The 25675-nt window shown below is 38.2% G+C and overlaps 1 protein-coding gene across 1 annotated transcript in view; it reads left to right on the forward strand.

The window, feature by feature from the left end:
* The window catches only part of AGPS (alkylglycerone phosphate synthase), a 153781-nt gene that overhangs the window by 34764 nt on the left and 93342 nt on the right, over positions 1-25675 (forward strand). Inside the window, exons 3-8 of the mRNA XM_036743434.1 lie at positions 3827-3917; positions 15109-15229; positions 15327-15401; positions 16850-16921; positions 20522-20601; positions 24910-24990. Coding sequence (XP_036599329.1) covers positions 3827-3917; positions 15109-15229; positions 15327-15401; positions 16850-16921; positions 20522-20601; positions 24910-24990 — 520 coding nt within the window. The remainder of the gene's footprint in view (positions 1-3826; positions 3918-15108; positions 15230-15326; positions 15402-16849; positions 16922-20521; positions 20602-24909; positions 24991-25675) is intronic.

Below are 25675 nucleotides of genomic sequence, written 5' to 3' on the forward strand. Positions count from 1 at the left end.
CTCATGATTAAGGAACTAAATGGACTGATGGTACAGCATACTTTTGCAGAAAGATGGTAATACTATAGGAACAGAATTATGAATATATTATAATCTAATGGGGAAAGACAACACACAAAAGAAAGCTGAGAAGTGAGGTATGGAGGTGGGGAGAGAAGGTACCTGGCAGAGGGCATGGTGGAATCTAGTCCAAGAAGTGCAGCGGGTGAGAAATGAAGCTTTGCCTGGTCTGTTAGACTTCTTTAAAATGGAGGCTTTGGAAAGGGTTCATTGTATCATCCTCCAACCAGAGGGGCAGAAGGTATCTAGGATCCTGAAGAAGTATGAACATCAAAAAACCTTTGCAGTCTCACAGGATGATGGGTTTAGTGGGGAAGAGGTTTCCTAGGAGCCTGAGTCCAAGGAGTGCAGCTGGTAGGAAATAGAGTATGTCCTTTGTAAGGTCCAAAAGAGGAAATTTCATATGTAATCAAAAACAGGAGTCTGTTGTAGTTCAAAGGTATTTAACTTTTTCTTGACAAAAACTAAGCTTTGACCTTCCTTAATTCTCGTTATTTCTGGTAAGGGTATATGATAAATTTCATTTTTATTGGTCACTGAGAGTATTATTAGTTACTGATTGGTTAGGTGGTGGACCTTTGGTCACTTTCACAGATAAGGATGAGTATCTTTAAGCCGCACAGAGTGGAAGACGTAATGGCAGAAACTGGAAATCTTTGTGATCTTCTGTAAGGCCATGATCCTCTGGTTGGGAAAACCTCTGTTATAGATCATCTGTTAGGATAATCAGAGTTGTACTGGCAGTTTTAAATAGTGTAGTGAAAGCTCCTCTCTTCCCTCCTCACCAGATTCTAGCCCGGGAACACTTCTGTACTTTGAAAGGCAGCTAGATGGGATAGTGGACTTGGAGTCAGGATGATCCTAGTTCACATTTTAGCTCTGAAACTTATTAGCTCTGTATGTGACCCTGGGTATGTCACTTAACCTCTGTCTGTCTCAGTTTCCTTGTTTGTAAAATGAGAATAATAATAGTACCTATCTCCCGGGGTTCTTGTGAAGATCAAATAAAATGATTTTTCCATGTGTACACACACAGAGTTCTTGCTTTATGTAAATTCACATTATGAAAATTCAAATTTACATGAAGAATTTTGAAAGAAATACTTGTTTCAAAAAAAAAAACCCACCTATGTTAACTTTACTATAAGGTAAAGTATGGTACTCTCTCTCCTCTAACCTCTCTCCATTACCCTCATCCCTTTCCTGCCCCTTGGCTCAGTGATCTGTGACCCTCTGCCCCCTCCCCCCTCAAAAAAATCTAAAAACCAACCCTCCAAATGAAAGCAGAAGAATGGATGCTGAGAGACTACCATCACTGCTGGCACCAGATGGAGGCTTTGCTTGTGACCTCTGTCCCTGAGAGAGGAGATCTTTGCCCTGCCCAGCCTGTGTTTCCGCCTCCATGTCCCTGTCTTCATTGTGTTCCTCCTCCTGCTCTTGCTTCTCTATCTCTGCCACCTGTCCTTGAACTTTGTGCCAGCCCCCTTCTTGCCTGCCTCCCTCCCCCACATCCGGGGCAAATTTGCATCATGTAAAAATTGCTTTCCATAGAGGTCTATGGAATGGTTCACTTACGTAAAGTGAGAAGTGTCTGTGTATATGTGTGTGTGCATGCACAAAGTGCTTTGCAAGCCTTAAAATGCTTGCTATTATTATTTATTATATATAGTATAGTATATATAATGAAATAATAGCATAACATAATACACAACAATAACACTTCAATGTAATGCATTGTAATATGTATTTTTATTATTATTCAAGTACAAGCTATTATTATTGTTATTATTATGATTATGATTATTATTTATTTTGGCTTTAACTTGCTTGGTTCCAGGCCTCCACAACACTTTCAGGATGTTTCCAGACATGTTGTCTATAGAGTCATCACATCTACTCCTTCTCTACTAGAAAATTGGACTCCGTCCTTGGAACAACTCTGGCATTTGATAGGCCAGATTTGGCGTTACTTTGCTTGGTTCCAAGCCTCCACAGCACTTTCTAGACATTACCAATTATACCATTGCACATACCCTTCTTCTCACCTACCACCTCCCCTTTATGTGCTGTCTTCCCCCACTGGAATGGAAGCTTCTTGAGGGTACAGACTGTCTAGCATATTTTATTTGTATCACCCAGTATTTAACAGTGTCCAGCACATAGTGAATATTTAACAAATAATAAATAATTTAAAGAATAAATGAATATAAGTGAATTTTCTAGATAATTGAAGCTTACCCTTTGAACTATTTGAAGTGAAAATGTTTCTAAAATTTAGAATCTCTCCTCTTTCTTCTTTTCCCTCTCCTTTTCCCTCTCCCTTTCCTGCTTACTCTTCTCCTAATCTTCTTTATTCTCTTCAGAATGTCACCCATTCCCATAGCTTCAGTTATCACCTCTTTGCAGGTAACTTCTAAATTCATTCATCTAGTTCCCATTCCTTCCCTGAGTTTTAGGCCTATATTTCCATCTGTTGGCTGAACATCTCTGCCTGTATGTTTCAGCACCTCAAACTCACTGTATCTAAAACTAAACTCATGTGGAGGACAGCAGCAACAAATCTTGCCCTTCTTCCCAGTTTCCATAGTTCCGTTGATGGTGTCATCACTTTCCTGAGTACTTAGGCTTCAGATCTTGGAGTCTTCTTTTATTGTTTCCTCTCTCTCTTTCATAAAGGGGTAGGAGGGACCATAGGCCACTGAATCTAGCTTCTTTGTTTCACAGATAAGAAAACTGAGACAGGTTGAGAAAACTCTCCTAGAGTCACACAGCTAGTAAGTTTCTGAGGCAGGATTTGGATCCAGATCTTCCTGACTCCAGGCCTGGTGCTACAGTCACTAGGCTACAGCACAACTTGTCAGTTCTTTCTCTATAATATCTCCAATTCATCTTCTCTTCCCCATTCACACTATACCATCCTAGATCAAGTCCTTAACATTATCTGGTCAGTTAACTACCCAATGTCTCTTTTTGCCTTCAGTCTCCATTATTCTCCAAATTGCCCTTTGCACTTCTGCCAGCATGAGCTTTCTAATAAATAGATGCTTCACCAAAGCATCAGGAGTCTTAAATTTTTTATTGCTTCTACAACTGAATATAAGTCAGCCTGGTATTTAATGCCTTTCACAGTTATTCACCCTACTTTTCTGGTATTATTTCCTACTCCCTTCATGTACTCTCTGTTTCCAGCCAAACTTGACTAAAAGCTGAAGCCCCATCTGGCATTCTCATTTTTTCACCCATTCAAGCATTCCTGGAATGTACTTCTTTCTGAGTACATTCTTTTCTCTCATTCTTTTCTTTTAAGGCCTAACTTATATGTAGCCTCTTCCAGGAAGTTTTCTTGATTCCCTCTTCCCTTTTCCTCTCCAACTGAAGAAGTTATCTCTTCTTTCTCAATTTAGATGTTTATGTACAGCTCTTGTTAGTCTTACAGCAAGGAAGCGCAGCATAGTGGGGTCAAGAAGACATGGATTTACGCTCTATTTTTTTATATTCTGATTGTGTCCTAGGCAGATCATGACCTCTCAGTGCCCCAGGCAACTCTGTAAACCTGTAAGCTTCAGAACTATTGCTAATCTTCATTGGTAGAAAGAGTTCCTAAAAATAATCACAGATCATAGTAATGTTGACTTTCACATACTATTTATTTTCTTGACCCCTCTGCATTGGTATTTTGTTTTTGAATGAAGCTATTTTTTGAAGTATGTTAAAATCTTCTTAAGAGATGTTAAGAATGTAATTTTGCTGCCACCCTGTATTTCAGGTACCCTCTTAGTGGCATGGTCTTGCCAGCGTTTAGAGAATGGTTACAGAATGTCCTTGGAGTACATATGGACCAGAGAACTACCTCTAAAGTAAGTAAATAACCAGTTGTGATTTTTTTTAAACCAAGTGAATATTTTGATTTTTTTTGTTCTAACTTCTTTAACTTATCTTTTAAAATAAACTTTATGGTTATTTAAAGTATATTGCATATACATATTTTAGTTTTTTTTTTATTTAAGTCTGTTAAGAATATATTGGCTGTGCTAGGCTAACTGTAGAATCATAGAATGTTATAGCTGGAAGATAACTTAGAGGTGATCTAATCCAGCTCCTTCATTTTGCAGATGAGGAAGCTGAGTCCCAGAGGGACTGAGTAACACACAGCTAGCTAGTAAGTGGTGGAGGTCGGGGCGGGGAGGGGAACATCAGATGCTTGGAATTCTAGTCCAGGGTTCTTTCTGCTATACCTTGTTGCTGTGGTCTATTAGGTAGACCATGATCTAGGTTAAATTTGGAATGATTATTAAATAATAGCATTCTCTTTTATTTTAAGAGTTCAATTTGTGACCAACATCTCCATTCTACTTTAGCTAACCATCAGTGCTTTAGGAATAGCTACAATTTGATATTACTAGAACTCTGAAACTGTCTGACCAGTTTTTACTCCTACCACCTTTTCTGTTCCTTTACTCTTTTTAAATATATTGTCTCTTCCCATTCCCAGGATAATGAATGGTGCCAAAGAAAGTCACGAAATCAGTTTGTCAAAATTTATTTTTTAAGCACCTACTATGTTCAGATTGTATGAGTTAATATATATAAAGTGCTATGTAAAGGTTAGCTGCTGTGACTCTTCCCCTCCTGCCCCCTTTACTGTTATTGCTACTTCTACTACTACTACTGCTACTGCTTCTGCTATGTACCATGATAGGAATAGAAAGCCAAAAAGGAAACAGTCCTTTTTACCAAAAGAGATTACATTTTATTGAGGGAAATAGCAAACAGCTATATACGTATATAGAATAAATATAAAATCAATATAAGGTAGTTTAGGGAACGAAAGTACTAGCAGCTGTTGGAGGGGAATCAGGAAAGGCTGAATGTAGAAGATGGTGCTTGAATTGAATCTTAAGGAAGTAAGGCATTTTTTAAAATGAAGGTATAGAGGATGGCTAGTACAAAGCCTTAGGGACAGGAGATAAAATGGCCTGTGTGAGGAATAGAAAGGCTAATTTTGTTAGGCTATAGAATTTGGGACTGGGAGCAATGTGTAATGAGGCTGAAAAAGTAGTTTGGGACCAGGTTGGGCAAAATTTTGCATGCCAGACAGAGTTTATATTTAATCTTAGAGGCAATAGGGACACACTGGGGTTTAATCAGTAGGGGAGTGATGTTACTTGACTATCTGCACTTAAGATAGTTTGGAGTGAGGAGAGATTTGAGGTAGGATAACCCATTAGGAGATTTTCCTTTTGTTTAGGCAAGAGGTGATAAGGACCTGAACTTAGGTGAAAAGGTCATGTATTCAAGAGATGTTGCAGAGGTAGAAACAAGATTTGGGTATGAGGGATACAAGAGGTGATAGAGTAAGTACTTGTTTGAGCCTGTGAGCTTTTGAGACTAGGAGGACAGTGGTGTCTTCTTGAGTAATGTGGAAGTTTGGAAGAGGGATGGGTTCTGGGGGAAAGATAATGATGTCTGTTTTAAATTTGTTGAGCTTGAGATATCTATGGGACATCCCATTCAAAATTTCTAATAATGTGGGGCTGGAGTTGAGGAAGTGGGAGTCATTTGTCTAGAAATGACAGTTAAACCATGTGGAGTTGATGATGCTACTAGGAGAAAGAGAGTAGTTAGAGAAGATGGCCCAGGATAAAGTTTTGGGATATACTTATTGTTAAAGTGGCATAATAGGGATGATATTCTAGTAAAGGAGTCTAAGGAGTGGTCTGACAGGTAGGAGACCCAACAGAGTCATGTCATGAAAAACCAGAAAGAGGGGAATGTCAACAGTGTCAAATGCTATAGAATGAGAAAAGATCATGAGATGTGGTAATTAAGATATTCTCAACTCTGGAGAGAGCAAGCTTCCAAAGTGATTTTCCTAAAACCCAAGTCTAATTATGTCACAACTCTTCCCCACCCCCACCCCCATCCCCACTCTGTCCTCTACTCAATAAACTCTAGTGGTTCCCTATTACCTGTGGAATCAAATGTAGAATTTGCTGACTTTTAAAACTCTTTATAATCTGACCTCTTCCTGTTTTTACTGTCTTCTTACACTTTACTCCTCAACTTTTACTCTGTGATGTAGCAACACTAACTTTTTTGTTGTTTCTGAGAAACTACACTCACACCACATCTCTGGAAAGTATGCCTTTGTTCTGGCCCTCCCTCATGCCTGCAGTGATTTTCCTCACTCTGCATCTTGGTGTTTTTTTTCTTTTTTGTCTTCCTTTAGTACTCAACTTACATCCCACCTTCTACAGGAGGCCTTTCTTGACCCCTTATAATTGCCCCCTCCCCCACAAGCTACTGCTTTCCCTCTGAAATCACCTTTCATTTACACTATATCTTATATGTAAGTTTTTTTGCATGTTTTTTTTCCCCTCATGAGAATATGAGTTCCTTGAGGTCAGGGACTATGTTTTGTTTTTCTTTTTAAATTTTTTGGTATTCTTAGCCTTAGCATAGTCTCTGATACACAGTAAGCACTTAGTAAATGCTTGATCGCTGACCTAGTGACTGAACAATGAGGTCAGAGCCCAATTGCAAAGGGTTGAGAAGTGAATGAGAGAAGAGTCAATAAGAGTATCCAGCTTTTTCTAGGAGTTTGGCTGAGAAAGAGAGTAGAAATACAAGGTGATAACTTGAGAGGATGGTAGAGTCTCATGAAAGTCTTTTAAGGTTGGAGAGACATGGGCATATTTGTAGGCAGCAAGGGAGAATATAGAGATAGGCGCTTATTGAAGATTAAAAGAAAGAGATGATTCTGGGAACTATGGGGGAGGTTGGTCAGCTGTTTTTGTGACTGGGCTTGAGAATAAGTTGGGCAGGTGTAAGAACATTGTTTTCTTGCAGTGAAGAGCCTTTTGAGGTTGGATAATATAAATTTCTAATGGGCTCAGTCAGCACAGTTGCTTTACTTCAGCTTTGTTAGCAACAGCAGGAGTAGAGCAGGTGGATGGTGGCAATAATCCAGGAGTGGGGGTTGGCAAAGCATGAACAGCAAGAAGACAAGGTGGCCCAGGATTCCAGGGTAGAGTTTGGCATGGAGTTGAAGTGATTAGCCGTAGGGTCAAGATTGAGAAGGGAGAAAAGTGGAGTCATTCAGACAGTAAACGTTTGTTAAATGCCTACTTTGGTGTCAGGCACTGTGCCAAGTATTGAGGATACAGAAGAAAGCAAAAGACAATTTGCTCTCAAGGAACTCACAGTCTAATAGGGCAGACAACATGAAAATTGTGTACAACCATGTACAAGACAAATTGGAGATAATCAACAGAAGGAAGGCACTAGAATTAAGAGCATGTGGGAAATGTTTCCTAGAAGGTGGGATTTTAGCTAGAACTTGAAGGAAACCAGAGAAAGCAGGAGTTAGAGATTCAGATGGAGAGATTTCCGGGTATAGGGGACAGAAAATGACAATGCCTAAAGTTGGGAGATGTAGAGTGTCATGTGTGAGAAACAACAGGGAGACCAGTGTCAGTAGATTGAAGAGTATGTGATGTAAGGTGTAAGAAGATTAGAAAGGTGGGAAAGGAATCAGGTTATGAAGGGCTTTGAAAGGCAGGATTTTTTTATTTGGTTCTGGAGGTGATGGAGGAGCCATTGGAGTTTGTGGAATGGAGGGGAAATATGGTCAGATCTTTTGAAAATCAATTTAACAGCAGGGTGGAGGATGGATTGTAAAGGAGAGAGATTTGGAACAGGGAGACCAGTCAGCAGGCTGTTACAACAATCCAAGTGTGAGATGATGAGGCCCTGCTCCAGTGTGGCTGCAGCGTCAGAACAGCTTGGAGAATAGCTATGTGACTCAGTAGATAGAACGCTGTCCCTGAAATCTTGAAGACCTGAGTTTAAATCTGACTTCAGACATTTAATATCTGTGTGACCTTGGGCAAGTCACTTAAACTTGTTTGCCTCAGTTTTTTCACCCATAAAATGGGGAATCAAAATAGCATCTCCAGGGTTGTTAGTAAAGCTCAGCATGTGCCTAGCTCATAGTAGACACTATATAAATGCTGTTGTTATTATTATGATTAGAGGAGAAATGATATGGTTTTGTGGTGAGTGAAATGCAGTAATTGGGAAAATGAGGCATGTTTCTTTGAGGAAGAATTAGTTTATTGACAGTGATTTGTATAATTGTTAGTAAAGTGGGTCAGACTGACCCCTCAGTCAGGCCAGTGACTCCCTACCAGAGGTAAAAAAACAAAACAAAACAAAACCAAAAAACTCTGTTTACTAAGATTCAGAAAAGGAGGGGTAGTGATAGTTGGGGAGTCATATGGCTTAGGCTGCAGCTGGGGAAAGTGAGTGGTTTTAAGGTGTGAGTGATCACGCTTTCTCTGACAATTAAGGAATGTTAAGGGCTTTATGGGATTCACCTGCCTCTTTTAATCTTGACTAGGAGACTAGAACCATCCATTTTGATTTAAAATAAAATAATTTATTTAGTCATTTCCTAGATAGTGAGAACCTTCTTTATTTCCGTTGTTTCCTCTACCACAAAGAGTGCTGTGCTGCTGTGAGTATTTTGGCGTATATAGAACCTTTCCATCTTTGGCTTTCTTGGGGTATAGGCTTAGCGTTGGTCATCTCTGAGTCAAAGGGTACGGCTCTTGGTCTCATTTATTTGTGTAAATTCTTTGTGCATATTAGATATTTATACTCTTGTCAGGAGACATTGGCTGCAAAGGCTTTTCCTCCTTCAGAAGGTAGTGATTTCGCATCTTACCCTTTTTGTGTTTTTCAGTTGTGTCCAACTCTTCTTGACCCCGTTTGGGGTCTTGGTAAAGATACTGGATTGGTTTAGCAATTTTTTTTTTCCTCCAGCTCATTTTACTGAGGCAAACAGGGTTAAATGACTTGCCCAGGGTCACATAGCTAGTAAGTGTCTGAGGCCAGATTTGAACTTGGGAAGATGAATCGTCTGACTTCATGCTAGGCATTTTATCCATTGTGCCACGTAGCTTCTTAGTTGCCTTCATTTTGTTTGTACAGAAGCTTTTTTCGATATTATATAACTGGAACTATCCATTTCTTTTTTCTGTGATCTCTTTTATCTGTTGCTTGATTAGAATCCTTCTCCTAGCCATGCTGGGAGAGGTGCCTGATTATATGCTCTTCTAATTTTTTTCTCTTTGGTGCAACCTTTTTAATATTCAAGTAGTACATTAATTTTGATCATACTGTCACAGGTTGTCTAAAATATTTATTGCCATTTTGTTCTAAAAATTCATCTTGTAAGAGAAAACAACTTTCAAAATCATAAACGCATCGAGATCTTGATAACTCTCTAGTGCCCTTTATTCCTCTGCTTTAATTTTTTGTTATCTGATATTCCTTGGACGGGTAGAAAAAACTATTCAGCCTCCTTCTCCTGAAAAACTCTTCATATAATAATGCAGATCTCCTCATCATTTCATGTCTGCATTACTACAGTAGCTTCTTAGCTGGTTTCTCATACTTATTCATTCTTCTCTCCATCCTAGACTGAATACTGTCTACAGACTGTGGCTTTCATTATGGCATTCTGTTTAAAAAAAAAAAGTTCAGTTTCCTGTCATCAAATCAAAATTCTTTCACCAATTGTCAAGTCCCTTCATAATCTGGTATTCTACTGTCCAACTTTTATTTCCCACCCCTCCAACATTCTCTGTATTCTATTCAGAATACTCTTTAAAAAAATTATATCTTTTGTTTTTGTGTAATTTTTATTTCCAAATCAATACCTCCCCTCGAGCCATCCATAGTAAAAATTAAAACACAGTTGAACAAAAGTAGGAAACATATTATAAATGCTGTAAGGAACAAATAGAATATGCTATGTTCCACATCCATAGCTCCCCCCTCTGCAGAAAAGGGAGAGGCATGCATTTTCTTATAGGACTGTCTTTTTACTATTGCACGAATACACTATATTCATTTCCGTAAGAGTACTTCCACTTGCTTCTTCCTCTCCTTGGCATGACCAAAGTCCTACTCCTTTGTTCTCTGAGTGTTCTAGCCTTTATGGATCTTCTTATCAAAAAAAAATTCACACCATTTGCTATATATATATATATTATATATCATGTTTATAATTTCATGTTTATATATTTTGCCTCTTCAACTAATGTCTGCTGCTCTCAAGGAACTTTTCCTACTTTTATGTTTTTCCCCTGTGCTGAGGAATAGAGATTAGCCATGCAGGAAGTACTTAGCTGTATAGAATAGTAAACTAATAGGCGAATGTCTAAATGCAGGTGCCAAGGAGGGATTTTTTCATTCTTTGTATTTGTATGCCCAGAATCTGTCACAATGTCTGGCAAATAGTAGGCACTTAATAGGTGTTTATTGATTGATAATTTATATGTAATGCTTGTCATTGAGATTATATTAATGTTTTCTGTATTGGTAGAAGTATATGTAAACTACATCCATAATTTTTAACCAGTGAATATTCTTTTGGAGGTGACTATGAAATGTGTTTCATCATGCAGGATTTAAGGGAAGCACTTTTGCATGTGTTTCCACAACCAATATAGAAAACACCAGTTGTTTACTATAATGATGAATATTTTAGCAAGGTAACATTGCTTAGAAAAAAATAAAATGATAGAAGAATAGGAGGTATTCTGAATGACATAGCGTGTCCAAGAAGCAAGAAGTAATCTTTCTTTCATTCTTTGCATTTAGTCAGGTTCTTTTTTTAAGATAAAGGAAAAATTAAAGAGGGTTTAAAAGAAAAAGAAAATGAAAGGAATCTCTTATTTACTTCATAAAACTTTTTTTTTTCTAATATAAGAGTTGAAGCTGAAAATCAATTGTTTATCTGTCCTTTGTTACTTTTAAAGATAACATTATAGAAATATGCAGAAGAGTGAAATTTGCCAGGGACTAGGAAGAAAAAGTCAAAATATAGACAAGTTTTAATTTTAACTTTCTTCTTTCCTTAACAATCTTTTCATTCTGGCTTCTGACCTCATCCGTCACTCAACTGAAATTGTTCTCCATAGTTATAATGACCTCTTAATTGTCAAATCTCGTGGCATTTTCTTTTTTTTCTTTAATTTTTTTTTAAGTTTTCAACATTGATTTCCATAAGATTTTGAGTTACAAATTTTCTCCCTATTTCTATCCTCCCTGCACCCCAAGATGGCATATATTCTGATTGCCCCTTTCCCCCGTCTGCCTCCCATCTGTCACCCCCCTGCCCCAATCCCCTTTCCTCTTACTTTCTTATAGGGCAAGATTGATCTTTTTTTCTTGGTTTGTTTTTTGGGCAGGGCAGTTGGGGTTAAGTGACTTGCCCAAGGTCACATAGCTAGTAAGTGTATCAAGTATCTGAGGCTGGATTTGAACTCAGGTACTCCTGACTCCAGGGCCAGTGCTCTACTCACTGTGCCACCTAGCTGCCCCTGCAAGATAGATTTCTATACCTCATTGCTTGTATATCTTATTTCCCAGTTGCATGTAAAAACAACTCTTTTTTTGAGCATTTGTTTTTAGAACTTTGAGTCCAAATTTTCTCCCTTCTTCCCTCCCCACCCACCCTCCTTGAGAAGGCAAGCAATTCAACATAGGCCACACATGTATCATTATGCAAAACACTTCCATAATAGTCATGTTGTGAAAGACTTAAGTATATTTCCCTCCTTCCTATCCTGTCCCCCTTTACTCATTTTTTCCCCTCGACCCTGTCCCTTTTCAAAAGTGTTAGCTTTTGATTACCCTTCCCCTTTCCGTGCCCCCCCCATCCCCCGCTTTTATCTACTTCCCCCTTACTCTCCTGTAGGGTAAGATACCCAATTGAGTGTGTATGTTATTCCCTCCTTCAGTCAGATCTGATGAGAGCGAGATTCACTCGTTCCCTTTTACCTGCCCCCTCTTTCCTTCCAATAGAACTGCTTTTTCATGGTTTTCTCACATCACTCTCATTTCTCTTCCCAATTTTTCCTCTACTTTTCTAACTTGCTTTTCCAAATCCTTTTTGATCTCTTCCATGGCCTGAGACCAGTTCATATTTTACTTGGAGGCTTTTGATGTGGGCTCTTTGACTTTGTTGACTTCTTCTGGCTGTATGTCTTGATCTTGTCACCAAAAAAAGATTCAATAGTATGAGTCCTTTTTCACTGCTTGCTCATGTTCCCAGCCAACTACTGGACCCTTGAGGTTTTTGTCAGGGTATCACTGCCTTCAGAATGATGAGTGCTTTGTCCCAAACTTCAGGGGGTGTTGCACTGCTGTTTTCGGGGCTACTTCTACACAGCAAGCTCTGCCACACCAGTGCTCCTCCACCCCCAAGAACCTCCAACCAGGACCATGGCCCAGATCCAAGCAGGGCAAAGCAAGAGAACCCAGCCTCTGAGCCAGCAAAGTGCTCCCTGTACTCCCGCTCTGATTTACCACTTGATTACTCCCACTAGGTAGGCCTGGGGCAGGAGACAATCGCAGCTAGAGCTCTGGAAGCAGCTGTAGGAGCTTCCTGCTGCTGCTGCCACCTCTGTGCCACCTCTGCTGCCCCTGGGGCTGGGGCCGGACCACGTACTTCTCTCACCTGGATCCAGTCATTTTCCCACTGACCTGCTAAATTTATCTTTGGGGTTTGTGGGTTGAGAAGTCTGATAACTGCTAGAGCTCAGTGATTCATGGCCCTAAGATCTGCTCCACCCGATTTCCTCAGTGCCTGGTCTGTCCTGGTGTGGCCCACACTGGGCTGTGCTCTGCTCCCAACATGATGCAGTAGACCTTTCCCGGTGATCATCCAGGCAGTCCTGGGCTGGAGAACTGCTTTCCTCTGTTATTTCGTGGGTTCTGCAGCTCTAGAATTTGTTCAGAGACATTTTTTACAGGTGTTTGGAGGATTTGGGGGAGAGCTTAAGTGAATCCCTGTTTTCCAGCTGCCATCTTGGCTCCACCCCCCTCATGGCATTTTCTTAATCCTCATACTTGATGTCTGCAGACTTGGACACTGTGAGTCATCTTGATATCCCTTTGCTATCCTCTCTAGAGAATGTTTCCTTGACATTGTCTTTTCTTATGATTTTCATGATACATGACAGGTTCTCCTCTTGACTGCTCTTTTCAGTCTTCTTTGCTGGATCTAGGTCGTACCTACTGATTGGAGTCACTGAAGGCACTGTCTTGGCCCTTTTCTCCTCTATTGTTTTCACTGGCAATCTCATCAGATCTCATGGTGTAGCATGACATTATGTCTGTGCTGATGATTATCACATCTACCTGTCAGGCTCTAACCTGTTTCTAAACCTTCCAGTCTCATATCTCCAATTGGCTTTTAGACATCTTGAATTGGATGTCTTGTAGACATCTTAATTCAACAAGTCCGAGACTGAACTTCTTTATCTTTCCCCTAAACTTTCCCGTCTTCCTAACTTCCCTGTTATTGTTGAGGACACTGCCATCCTCCTAGTTCCTGAGGCTCACAATCTCAGTGTGGTCTTTGACTCTTCACTGTTTCTTCCCTTTTTCCTCTCCCTCCCCTACAATGTTCATTGTGTTGTGAAGGCCTGTTGATTTTACCTTTATAATATGTCATCTTCTCTTTGAGACTGCTGTCATCCTGGTGCAGGCCCTTATTACCTCATACCTGGACTATTGCAGTAGTCTGCTGGTCATCTCCCAAGGCTCTTTCCACTACAGGCCATCTTCTACTCAATTGTTAAATTGGTTTTCCAATATAACAGATCTGACCATATCATCATCTCCATTCAATATTCTTTATAAAATCTTCTATTTGGCTTCTAAGCCTCTTCATTACTTGCCCCCCCCTTCTACTTTTCCATCTGCACTCTACACCCTGCTTATAACACTTCCCCCCCTCTCCCCGACATATACAGACACACACTCTGCCATATGACCCTTGGCCTCCTTATTCCTCACTTGTGACATTTCACCTCCCAACTGTGGCCATTTTCACTGCCCATCCCTTATGCCTGGAATACTCTTCCTCCTCATCCTCCTAGATTCCTTGACTTCTTTGATATCTCAGCTATATCCCCACCCTCTGCAAGAAGGTTTCCTAGCCCTCCTTAATTTTAGTACTTTCTCTGTTTGTAATTACTTGTTTGCATGTTGTCTCCCCCGTAGACTGTGACCTCCTTGAGGATAGAGACCTTCTTTTTCCTTTCTTTGTACCCAGTCCTTACCACAGTGCTTGGCATATAGTAGGTGCTTAATAAATGCTTGTTGACTTTACTTAATAGTATAGGCGAGAATGAAGAAAATCCAGAAATCCTCTTCACCTCTCACCAAACGTCACTTAGTAACTGAATAGAATTAATATTAACCCACCTTCCCTAATAAGAAAGAATAAAGAATGGAGGCAGTGCAAGGAAGTGATTTATACATTGACTAGTCCAGTGAATAATTGGGAGCTATAAAGCAGCTGTACTTCAGCTTTTAAAAGCTTTTGATGTATTTACCTGTTTGAGATTTTTCTGTTAGATTTTTCTGGACTTTGTAAGATCAAAGCAGCTAGGTGGCACAGTACATAGAGCCCTGGGCTTGGAGTCAGGAAAACCGGAGTTCAAAATCTACCATCAGATACTAGCTGTAAAATCCTGGGCAAGTCACTTAACCTCTATCTGCTTCAATTTCATCATCTGTATGAGGGATAATAGTAGAACTTACTTTCCATGGTTATTGTGAAGATAAAATGAGATATTTGCAAAGTGAATTCTATTCCTTAAAGCACTGTATGTTGTTTAGTTGTTTTTCAGTCCTGTCTTCTTTGTCACCCCATTTGGAGTTTTCTTGGCATAGATACTGGAGGGATTTGCCATTTCCTTTTATAATTCATTTACAGATGAGGGAACCAAGGCAAACAGGGTTAAATGACTTGCCCAGGGTTACACACCTTAGTAAGCATCTGAGGCTAGATTTGAAGGTAGGAAGATCAGTCTTCCAGACTTGAGGCCCTGTGTTCTATCCCCATTTTACCACCTAACTGCCCCAGAGCACTATGTAAATGTTAGCTGTTGTTGTTATTATTAAAGTATCATACTTCAGCTTTAAAGAGTACTGTAAGTAGAAGTAACTTATTTTGTTTTCTAGGCATCTTTGAATGCTAGTGATGTACCTCCTTCTGTTGTAAAAGAAGATTTTCTTGATGACCTTAAAGAAACTAACATTTCGTATTCACAAGAAGCAGACGATAGGGTATTCAGAGCTCATGGTAAGCTCCCTGAGCGTTAAATCTTATTTTCAAATTCTCACTTAAACGTTCTTTTAACTTAAGGGTTTTTTTTTTTGTTTCTTTTATTTTAAACCAGGTCATTGTCTTCATGAGATATTTTTGCTCAGGGAAGGAATGTTTCAACGAATTCCTGATATAGTATTATGGCCAAGTAAGTTTTAGTGTGTATGTGTATGTAGTGCCTGAGTGCTCATGTACATGTAGCATTGTGATGATTATAATTTTGGATTTTGGTTTGATACTATTAGAACTTAAGTAAATTTGCAATTGAGAAACATGCCATTCTTTCATAGCATAGGTCATATAAAATTAGGGTAATATAGTCTATCTCCTGGAGAGTTTGTATTAATATAATTATATATAAACACGACAACATTTCATAAACATAGTCAACCTAGTACTATGGAAAGAGCACTGGACCTGGAGGGAGGACCTGGGTTTTAGTTATCAGTTCCCAACCTACTTGACTATATTGTTTTCTCATAAAGTGAGGTTCACAGCAGCACCTGTGTTACTTTTTTCTTAGGGTAATTTTGAGAAAGCTCCTTTGTAAATCATTGAGTGCTATAGAAATGAATTTTTTCCTTATGAAATGGTGGGGTTTTTTGCGATGGAGGTAGCTTGTTAGAAATGAGAAAGCTGCCCATTATATCAAAGGAACAGAAAGTTTTAAGAGTTCCTTAGTTATTTTGCAGCATTATTTCATGTAGTACCTTGTATTCAGTGGTGGGATTCAGCCAGTTTGCACCGGTTCAGAAGAACCAGTACCTAATTTTAGGTTGAGTTCAGCGAACTGGTTGTTAGCGGGGGTGGGCCCTGTGCCCACCACGTCAGCGGCAGCAGCGCCTCGGCTCAGTTCTGTGGAGAATAGGTTGTTAATTTATTTGAATCCCTCCACTGCTTATATTCATATATCAGAATTTTTATTATTAAAGCCTTAAGATAATTTGACTGGAAGATATCCCCCAAATATGAAAAATGTTGAAATACAGATAATACTGTTTTACATAAATCTCAACTATAAGGTTAATCAGCAAGTATTTGTTGAGTGCTTACTAACTATTTAGCAATGTTTTGGGTACTTTGGGAGATGAAAAATTCAGTCACTAAATGTAGAAACTATTGTCTCTTGCATCTAACTCATCCTTTCCATTATCATTGCCATAATCCTAGGTCAGGACCTAATCACTTGGACAATAGCACCCTCCTAAGTGATCGCCTTTTCTCTAATGGTTTGTTTTCCAGTATGTCCTGCATATGTAATATTCTTAAATTACCACTTTCATTAAGAACTTTCATTGGTTTGTTGTTGACTATGAGGTCAAATTAAAGTCTTCTGTCTGTAATTAAAGACAGAACCTTTCCTATATCCACTTTCGCCATTATATTCTTAACTATTTAAAGTGTATTAGAATTTTTTTAAAAATTCCAAAAATTTTAAATGTAGAATTTTATTAGAGTGTAAGATATTGCATGTGCCATAGTGCCTTTTGGATAATGGGCACCAAATAAATTTTTGTTGGGAATAATTAATTATTGGACAACTCAGATGTTATTGAAATTAGGTGACTCATTAGTTTTCTCTTTATTCTTTAATAGAATGTCATGATGATGTAGTTAAGATTGTGGATTTGGCCTGCAAATATAATCTTTGTATCATCCCATTTGGTGGTAGGTATTAAGCCTTTTGCACTTTGACATAAAATTGATTTTTTCCTTTCTTTATTTTAAATTTAAAATGTTAATCTCAATCATTTTGTTCCTCCACCCTGAAAATTCAGGTGGTGGTTGTGTCATTGAAAGTTGTTCAAAAAGTTAGATTTAGAAGGTTAACTAATAAATTATACAGTGTAGTACTTTTTGTTGGTGATATTAGGCACATTTGACATCTTATATTTTTTAATATTTTAACGGTGACTTTATATACTTTTAGTTAAAAATAATGCAGTGCAGTAATAGCTGTTACAATACCTAAATAAAGCTGTAATACAGCCGTAAAAATTTCTACTTCGAAAGTTGGCATTAATTTGCTGGCATTCATGGAAAGAATATTTTCAGGTGACAGTATGCAAAATTGTTATATAAAGTTACAGGAAAAAGCAGAGCACCATTGATATAGTATAGACTGGAAGACTAACAGATACAATGACTGATGTATTGAAGGAATATATAAACTCTGTTCTTTAAGGCAGAAGAGTGAATTTTCTTGTAAACTTCAAGAAAAATTCACTATCCATTGGAACCATGTCTACCATTCTTTATTATGTTCTCCATATATTCTTGTGTAAGCATAAACATTCATTGTTTGGTGGTGTTGGCCAAAGATTTGCCTTTTGTGAGGGTTAGTAAAATTGGTAAGGTATGCATATACTGTGAGTCAAAAAAAGCTAAAGGTACATCTTGCCCTCTTCTATCACTGTGTTCTGCCAGGCTTCAGAAGCCTTTGGTCACTTCCACCATCCCTGTGGGAACCTTTGTTCTCCACACATACTGCTAAATTAAGGTAGGGAAAATGCAACTGTCTGGACTGAGTCAGCTACAAATTTATGTTATATAATCTCATCTGGGTCCTCAGTACTTCTAGTACTGAGTAGTACCCCACTCATCACAGCAGGTCTTAAAAACTTTTTCATTCCTCCTCAAACTTCCCATGGTTTTCTCTTCCCCTTCCCTTGTAGTTGAGAACTTTGCATCGTATTTTACTGAAAAAACTGAGGCCATTCACCAAGAGGTCCCTAGATCATCATATACTTTCTTCCCTCCTTCACCCATTTCCCATGTTGAGGTGGTGCTTTTCTTTGCCAAGATCAACTCCTCTACACACACAAGGGATCCCATTCCATCTCCTCTCTTCCTACAGGTTACCCCCTTTTTTATCCCCACTCTCATTTATCTTCAATTTCTCCTTGTCTGTTGGTTGCTTCTCTACTGCTTTCCAACATGCTCATGTCTCCCCCACCCTCAAGAAAGCTTTATTGGATCCTTTCATTCCCACCAGCTATCATCTCATATCTTTTTGTGGCTAAACTCCTTGAGAAAGGTGTCTTCAATAGGTTGCTCTGCTTACTTGCCTTTTACTCTCTTCTTAACTCTACAGCTTGGCTTCTGACTTTATCATTCAACTGAAACTGCCCTCTCTAAAGTTACTAGTGATCTCTTAATCACCAAATCCAATTCTTTTTTCCTCAGTCCTTATTTTTCCTGACCTCTCTACTGCCTTTGACACTGGTGATCACCCTTTTCTTGATACCTTCTGTACCCTCTTCTCTCTAGGTTTTTGGGACTCTGTTCTCTCCTTGTTCCTCTTCTACCTGTCTGATCTTTTCAGTGTTCTTTGTTGGATCTTCATCTAGGTCATGCCTAATAACCTGAATGCTCCAAAGTTCTATCCTAGGTCCTCTTCTCCCTCTATATTATTTTGCTTGGTGATCTCATTAGCTCCCATAGATTCGGTTATCAGAGCTACTTGTCCAGCTTTAACCTCTCTCTCGGACTCTTTTCTGATATCACCAACTGAATGGGATTTTCTGTAGACATCTTAAAATCAACATGTCCAAAACTGAACTCCTTACCTTTCCCTCCAAACCTTCTCCCCTTCAAAACTTCACCTATTAGTATTGAGGGCACCACCATCCTCCCAGTCCCCCAGACTCAAAACCTAGGTATCATCCTCACTTCCTCAATATCTCTCACACACACCCCTCCCCCCAATGTCCAATCTCACCTTCATAACATCTCTCCTTCACTCCTTTGATACTATCACCACTCAGGTACAGGTTGTCATCTCCTCATATGTCTATTGCCACAAATCTTTCCCTACTCCAGTCTATGCTTCAGTCAACTGCCAAAGTAATTTTTTCTAAAGGATCAAACTTAAAATTCTCTGTCATTTAAAGTCCTTCTCTCTCTCCACCTTTACAGTATTCTTATACCTTAGTGTTCTTCAACTCCTCTCCCTGATATTCTTTGATCCAGTGACACTGACTTCTTTGCTATTATTTGAACAAGACACTCCTGACTGGGCATTTTTGCCATCTGTCTTCCATGCCTAGAATGCTCTCCTTTCTCATCTCCTGGTTTCCTTCAAGTTCTGGTTAAAATTTCACCTTCTATTAGAAGCCTTTCCCAGTTCCTTTTGATTCTAGCACCTTCCCTGTGTTGATTATTTCCTATTTATCCTTTAAATAGCTTATTTGTACATAGTTGTTTGCTTGTTGTCTCCCCCATGAGACTGTGAGCTCCTCAAGGGCAGGGACTGTCTTACCTTTCTTTGTATCCCCAGTGCTTAGCACAGTACCTAGCGCAGAGCAGGCGCTTTATAAATGTCTATGGACAGGTGACTGTAGTATTTTTTCTAAGGTGTTTTGTATGTTTAGCTGATTGAAAAAGATACACAATTTGCCACTTCTTATTGTGAAACTTTTCAGGGACTCCAAATGATTATGAGAGAAAGAAGGCCTAAATTAGTTGTAGAAAGCATGGTTTTCATGGCATTTGTTACAAATTAAATTGATCATATTTTTTGACTAGTTCAAGATGACGGAATTCAAAGAATGTGGGTTATTTTCATCTCTGGGGTCGCAGTGACTCATTTGGTTCTGACTTTAAAGACATAGCCTGAAAAAAAAAAAGTAGCCTAGAAGTTAGAATAATTCCGTCTGAGCAGCCAATGTTTTATTTGATTAGCTTTGAAAAGTTTTATTATACTGTGACATGCTTATTCTTTTAGACAATTACATAGAAAAGTAATAGTTATTTAGATGTTTAACTTGTGATAAACCACCTATGTACATTTAAAATACTATGTATGTATATGTGAATTTCATCAAGTCCTTTTGTTAGAGAAATGTAAAAACAATTCTTGCCTTTATTAGAACAACAGATCCCATGAAGTAGGATGGAGAAGGAAAAAAATGTGGTCTATAGTTCTAAAAACTTGTCTCCCCATAATGATCAATATGTAACAAGTCTTTTAACCATATTAAAGGTTCTTTAAACCACTGGGGACCCCGGTTTGGATTTGTGCCATTACCTGTGGAGAAGGAGATAGATGAAAGCATATTCCTTTTTTATTCAGCTTCTTGGTATTCTCCTTGACATAGAACACCTAGTTCTTTATAACTGTAAACAGTTTACTAAGTACAAGTAGTGGCCTATTTCCTAGCAGGCACACTTGTGTGTTATATTTCAAGGAATTGCTCTATTACATATAGATATCAGAGTTATAGTCAAATATTTAAATATCTTAATTTATATTTCTTGTTTTGACAGGAGGAACAAGTGTTTCATCTGGACTGGCATGTCCTGTAGATGAGAAAAGAACAATTGTTTCATTGGACACTTCACAAATGGTATGAGAGTTTCAGAAAAATATTATAGGATATAACCTTTATAGGCAGCTTACAGTTGTTTAAAATGCCCTCAGCTCCTCTTTATTGTCTTTTCTTTAAAAATAGAGTAATTAAAAAACCATATGTATTATCACATATTTTGTTTATAACTTGTGTTCTTTTTTCCTATAAGAAATGTTTATTTACTTGAATTCTTCTTTCTCTTTCTTTTCTCTTTCTCATCTTTTCACTATCTTCTGTTCTTTCCTCTTATTTTCCCATACTGTTTTTATTGTCCTTTGCCTTTTCCCCTCTTATCTTAGACAAGTAAATATATTTTTTAAAGACCCATTCCTACCTTTTTATATGACCATCATCTATAATTTTAAACCAAACTTTGACCCAAATATGTCACAGGATTAAAAAGAGTAGGAAACAGTGGGATGTATAAGTAGAGGTTTGTATTTATAAGGTATGGTATTTGCAATGTTTTGTTTAAAATCACAAATCTACATAGTATACTTAAATATTATGAAAGGAAGTGCCAGAGTATTCAGAAAGCTTATAGTATTCAGGTTTCCTGAAGAAATCACCTTAATTAAACACCTCATCATCCTCTTACACTTTTGGCTAAGATGTTATAGTTGGGAGCTCACAAAAACAGGGTACTTACAGTAATATAGCATATCTTTATTTTTTTTTTTTACTGACACTTTATATATGTATAAGCTGATAAAAGGGGCCGCTATCAAGTTAAAATTCACCCTCAGCATGTCCAAAAAGGAACTCATTATTCTTTGGAAACCACCAGTCTTGAAAATTTTCTTTTTTCTGTGGAGGGCACCACCATCCTTCCAGCTGCCCAGGTTTTCAACTTAGAGCTCTCCTTGACTCCTCATACTCTCACACCTTTATATACAGTTAGTTGCCAAATATTTGTTGATTCTATCTCTATAACATCTCTCATTTCCATTCCCTGAGAGGTGGCCTGGTATACTGGAGATAGTATTTGATGTGGAGTCAAGAAGTCCTTAGTTCAGATCCCACCTCAGATAATAGCTTTGTTACCCTAGACAAGTCAACTTAACCTTGCTGTGACTTGTTTTCCTCATCTTTTTAAAATGAGAGAGTTGATCTTGATGGCCTCTGAAGTCCCTTCCAGCTCTGAAATCCATTATCTCTTCTCTCCATCCATGCAAGCTTTGAAATAGTCAAGACCCTCTTCACCTCTCCTGGGAGTATTGAAATATCTTCCTAATTTGGTTCCCTGTCTCAAGTCCCTGACCTCTCCAGTCTACCCTCTAAAGAGCTGCCAGAGTTATATTCATGTAGTATTCATGTCATTCCCTTGCCTAATAAACTAGTAAGTGGCACACCTGGGACTAGAGCTCAGGTTCTTTAATTCTATACCTAGTGTTCTTTTCCACTGTTCCAGAAGGGATTTGGTCCTTTTTGTCGAGGAAGATATTGGTTAAAGACTCTAGGGGGGTGCTATGCAGAGGGATGAAGAAAAGCACTAGACCTAGAGGTTTTTTTTTTCTTTTTCAAGGTCTCATAACCTTTGGAGTTTAAGACCTGAAACTTAAGTGTTTCCACAAATCAGAGTTTATAATGTTTCTTCTGTCTTCTCTTTGTTAGCAGTTAAAATAACTAGTACAGATGTTATATAAACTCTGTGTGTGCGTACGTACGTGCGTGCGCATGACCAGAAGAGTCTATATGTTGCTTAACAGGTACCAGTTAAACAAAATGAAAGACTCACTTCTTATTACTAAAAAATAAGTTATGAGTTTGGACTGCATGTAAAGATTGAGTCAAATGTGAGTGTTTTTATATTTAATTTTTTTTATAGAAGTCATAACTTCGGTAAGTACTGCCAGATGGTATTTTATTTTTTATTTTTGAAAATAAGGAAGATCTGCATTGCCTTCCTTCTAATCTGACCAAGAGTCTCCCTTAAATAGGAAATAAAGCAGGGGTTCCATATCCAGCATTCAAATCTGTTTCCAAGTATTCTTTTCTCATATCATAGCTATCTCTTGATGTCTTGCTTAACTACATTTGATTGCTTGGTTTGGATTGATATCAGTATATAAAAATTTCAACCTAAACTCTGCTATGACCATTATTATGGGGTCTAAGTATGGAGAATGATATCTAAATTAGAACTCCCTTCTTTCCTATTAAAATTATTTATTATTTAGAACAGGGTTAGCAAATCTGGCCTGCCCATTTTTGTATGACTGAGCTAAGAATGGTTTTTATATTTTTAAATATGATAAAACTTTATTTAAAAATGTAAAAACCATTCTTAGCTTGTAGGCTCTACAGATATAGGGAAGTGGGCAGATTTGGCTGCTCTTGGTTCCTAGTTTACTTATCCCTGATTTAAACTCGTATTACCTTGATAAACATGTAGTTTTAGCATTTGATATCTAATTAACTAGAGCTCTTGCCATTTTAAATTCAACTCGAGTAGTATCATGCTACTCGAGGAGTACTTAATAAGTATTACTCGGTTGCCTTATGATTCCTCCCAAACTTCAAAATGAGGTTAATGGCACGTTTAGGTAATGAAATTTAAAGAAGCAGTAGTATTGAAATATCCTTTGACTTCATTGATTTTATAAGGCAATATGTGTGGCTATAATTATAAGCTACAAAAACTTTATTTGAGCTGAGCGTAGTCTAAAACCATTTCCAAGATATTCTCCTGTTCTTTGGCTTGTAGGATTGAAAAGAATACTCTTACTTCATAGATTTAGAGCAGTAAGGGACTTTAAAGGTCATGATGTCAGCTTCGTTTTGCAAATGGGAAACCTGAAGACCAAACAGTTTTAAGACTCAGGTGGGAAACCTGTGGCCTCAAGGCCGTGTGTAGCCCTCTAGGTCCCCAGGTGCAGCCCTTGACCGAATCTAAACTTCACAGAACAAATCCCTTTAGTAAAAGGATTTGTTCTGTAAAACTTTTTGGGGGGGGGGGCAGAGCAATTGGGGTTAAATGACTTGCCCAAGGTCACACAGCTAGTACATGTGTCAAGTGTCTGAGGCCGGATTTGAACTCAGGTCCTCCTGACTCCAGAGCGGTGCTCTACTCACTGCGCCACCTAGCTGCCCCCTCTGTAAAACTGTTACTCAATCTGAAGGTCTGCAATGTCCCACAGTATTCCCCCTCTGCAATGAAGGGAGAGATGTATATTTTCTCAACTTTTCTCTGAGGCCAAACTTTAGACCACTTCTTAATTTATGCATCCATGTTTCTAGTAGTATACTCCCTCCATCAACACCTCCCAGAACTTGGTCTACTGTCTAGTGAGCTGTCATGGCTAAAATGTGTGGCAGCAAATCTTCTGATCTTGGGGTACTCCCAACACTTAGTTAAATTAATCCTCAGATGAACTTTATTCAAACCGTACTCAAAACCTTGCCAGCTTGGTAGAAGCTGCCAAAGCTTCTGTCTTGCAGGTAGAGTCCTTGAGAATCGCCACAGCTACACTGTTGCTAAACTTAAATGTTGTTAGGTGTAATTCTATCATCTACAAGATTAAAGTAAACTTGAGACAAGTCTATAGTTCAGACATGCCTTCTGAGGTCTCTGATCTTATCATAGAATCAAATGGTAACAGTCAATCCACTGAAACCCTCTAAAGGAGGCCACTACCGAAGGCTAAGCTCCACATCAGCTTTTTTCTTCCTTCACCACATCTCAGGCAAAAAACCATGTTAAATGAATCCAGGAGTTTGTGTAATCTAAACGTGTCCTAAACCTTTTTGTTCATCTCTTCTTGACTCACTTTCACATTTTGTACAGTGGATGTTCCAAGTTTTTGCTTCAAGCACCCGACTCCAACCCAGCTCCGCATGGCACACACACGCGCGCACACACACACACACACACACACACACACACACACAGCTATTTTGCTTTTTAAATTTTTGTTATGAGAGGTGGTTCATTAGGTTTGAGGAGGGAAATATATTCAGAAATGAATGTGATACAAAAAGAAAATTTATCAACAAAAATAAGATAAATTTCAAAAAAGAAGTGGTTTGTCCTCATGCTTTTTGTAATGAAAAGATAAATTTCCATTATTTGTCTGGAAATTAAAATTTGATAACATAAGATTGTCTTTCAAGAAGGCTTAATAGGCATAAATAAGTACGGGAGCCTTTCAAAACCAGAAAGAAACTGAAGAAAATATAACATAATATCTGCTCACTTTTCTGCCTTATTCTACTTGAGGAATTATATTCCCACAGAATTAGGTAAGTAACTGCATAGTTATGGAAATCCAATCCATCTTTTTTTTTTCTTTTTTTTTAAAACAGAATCGAATCCTCTGGGTTGATGAAAACAATCTGACTGCTCATGTAGAAGCTGGTATAACAGGACAAGAGCTGGAGCGACAGGTATGGTACCTTTTTAAAAAAAAATCACTTTTTTTTTCCAATCAGCAAAAATCTGTTCTCCTTCCCCCAATTGAGAATGAAATAAAAAAAACTGTCTGTTACAAACACATAAAGTTAAGCAAAACAAATTTATGCTTTGACAGTTTCTAAAGGAAATGTACATACATACATAAATTATATTTCATTGTGTTATCTGAGTATTTAGCCTATCAGATGGTGAAAAGCATGCTTCCTCATTAGTCCTGTGGAGTCATGGTTCTTCATTATGCTGATCATAGTTTCTAAATCGTTCAAAAAAATTTTTTTTATGGTTTTGTCATCTTTGTATAAATTGTTCTTTTGGTTCTGTTTACTTCACTTTGCCTCAGTTCAATCAAGTTTCTCCAGGTTTCTTTGAAACCATCCACTTTGTCATTTCTTACAGCACAATAGTATTCTATCACACTTCTATCCATAACCTATTCATCCATTCCCCAGTTGATGAGCACTCTCCTTCATATTCCTTTCTATTCTTGAAAGCCACCTCAAAAAAAGCTACAAATATTTTGTGTGGTCTTAGAGTTTGTTTTTCTTAAAACTAATCCCTCCTTATCTTCCCTTTTTCTTCTTCCCTTTCCCTTCTATTTCCCTGTTGAGTGAAATATATTTCTGTACTTAACTGATTGTGTGTGTTCTTCTTTCCTTT

The sequence above is a fragment of the Trichosurus vulpecula genome, chromosome 2 (assembly GCF_011100635.1).
Source record: "Trichosurus vulpecula isolate mTriVul1 chromosome 2, mTriVul1.pri, whole genome shotgun sequence".
Classification (NCBI taxonomy): domain Eukaryota; kingdom Metazoa; phylum Chordata; class Mammalia; order Diprotodontia; family Phalangeridae; genus Trichosurus; species Trichosurus vulpecula.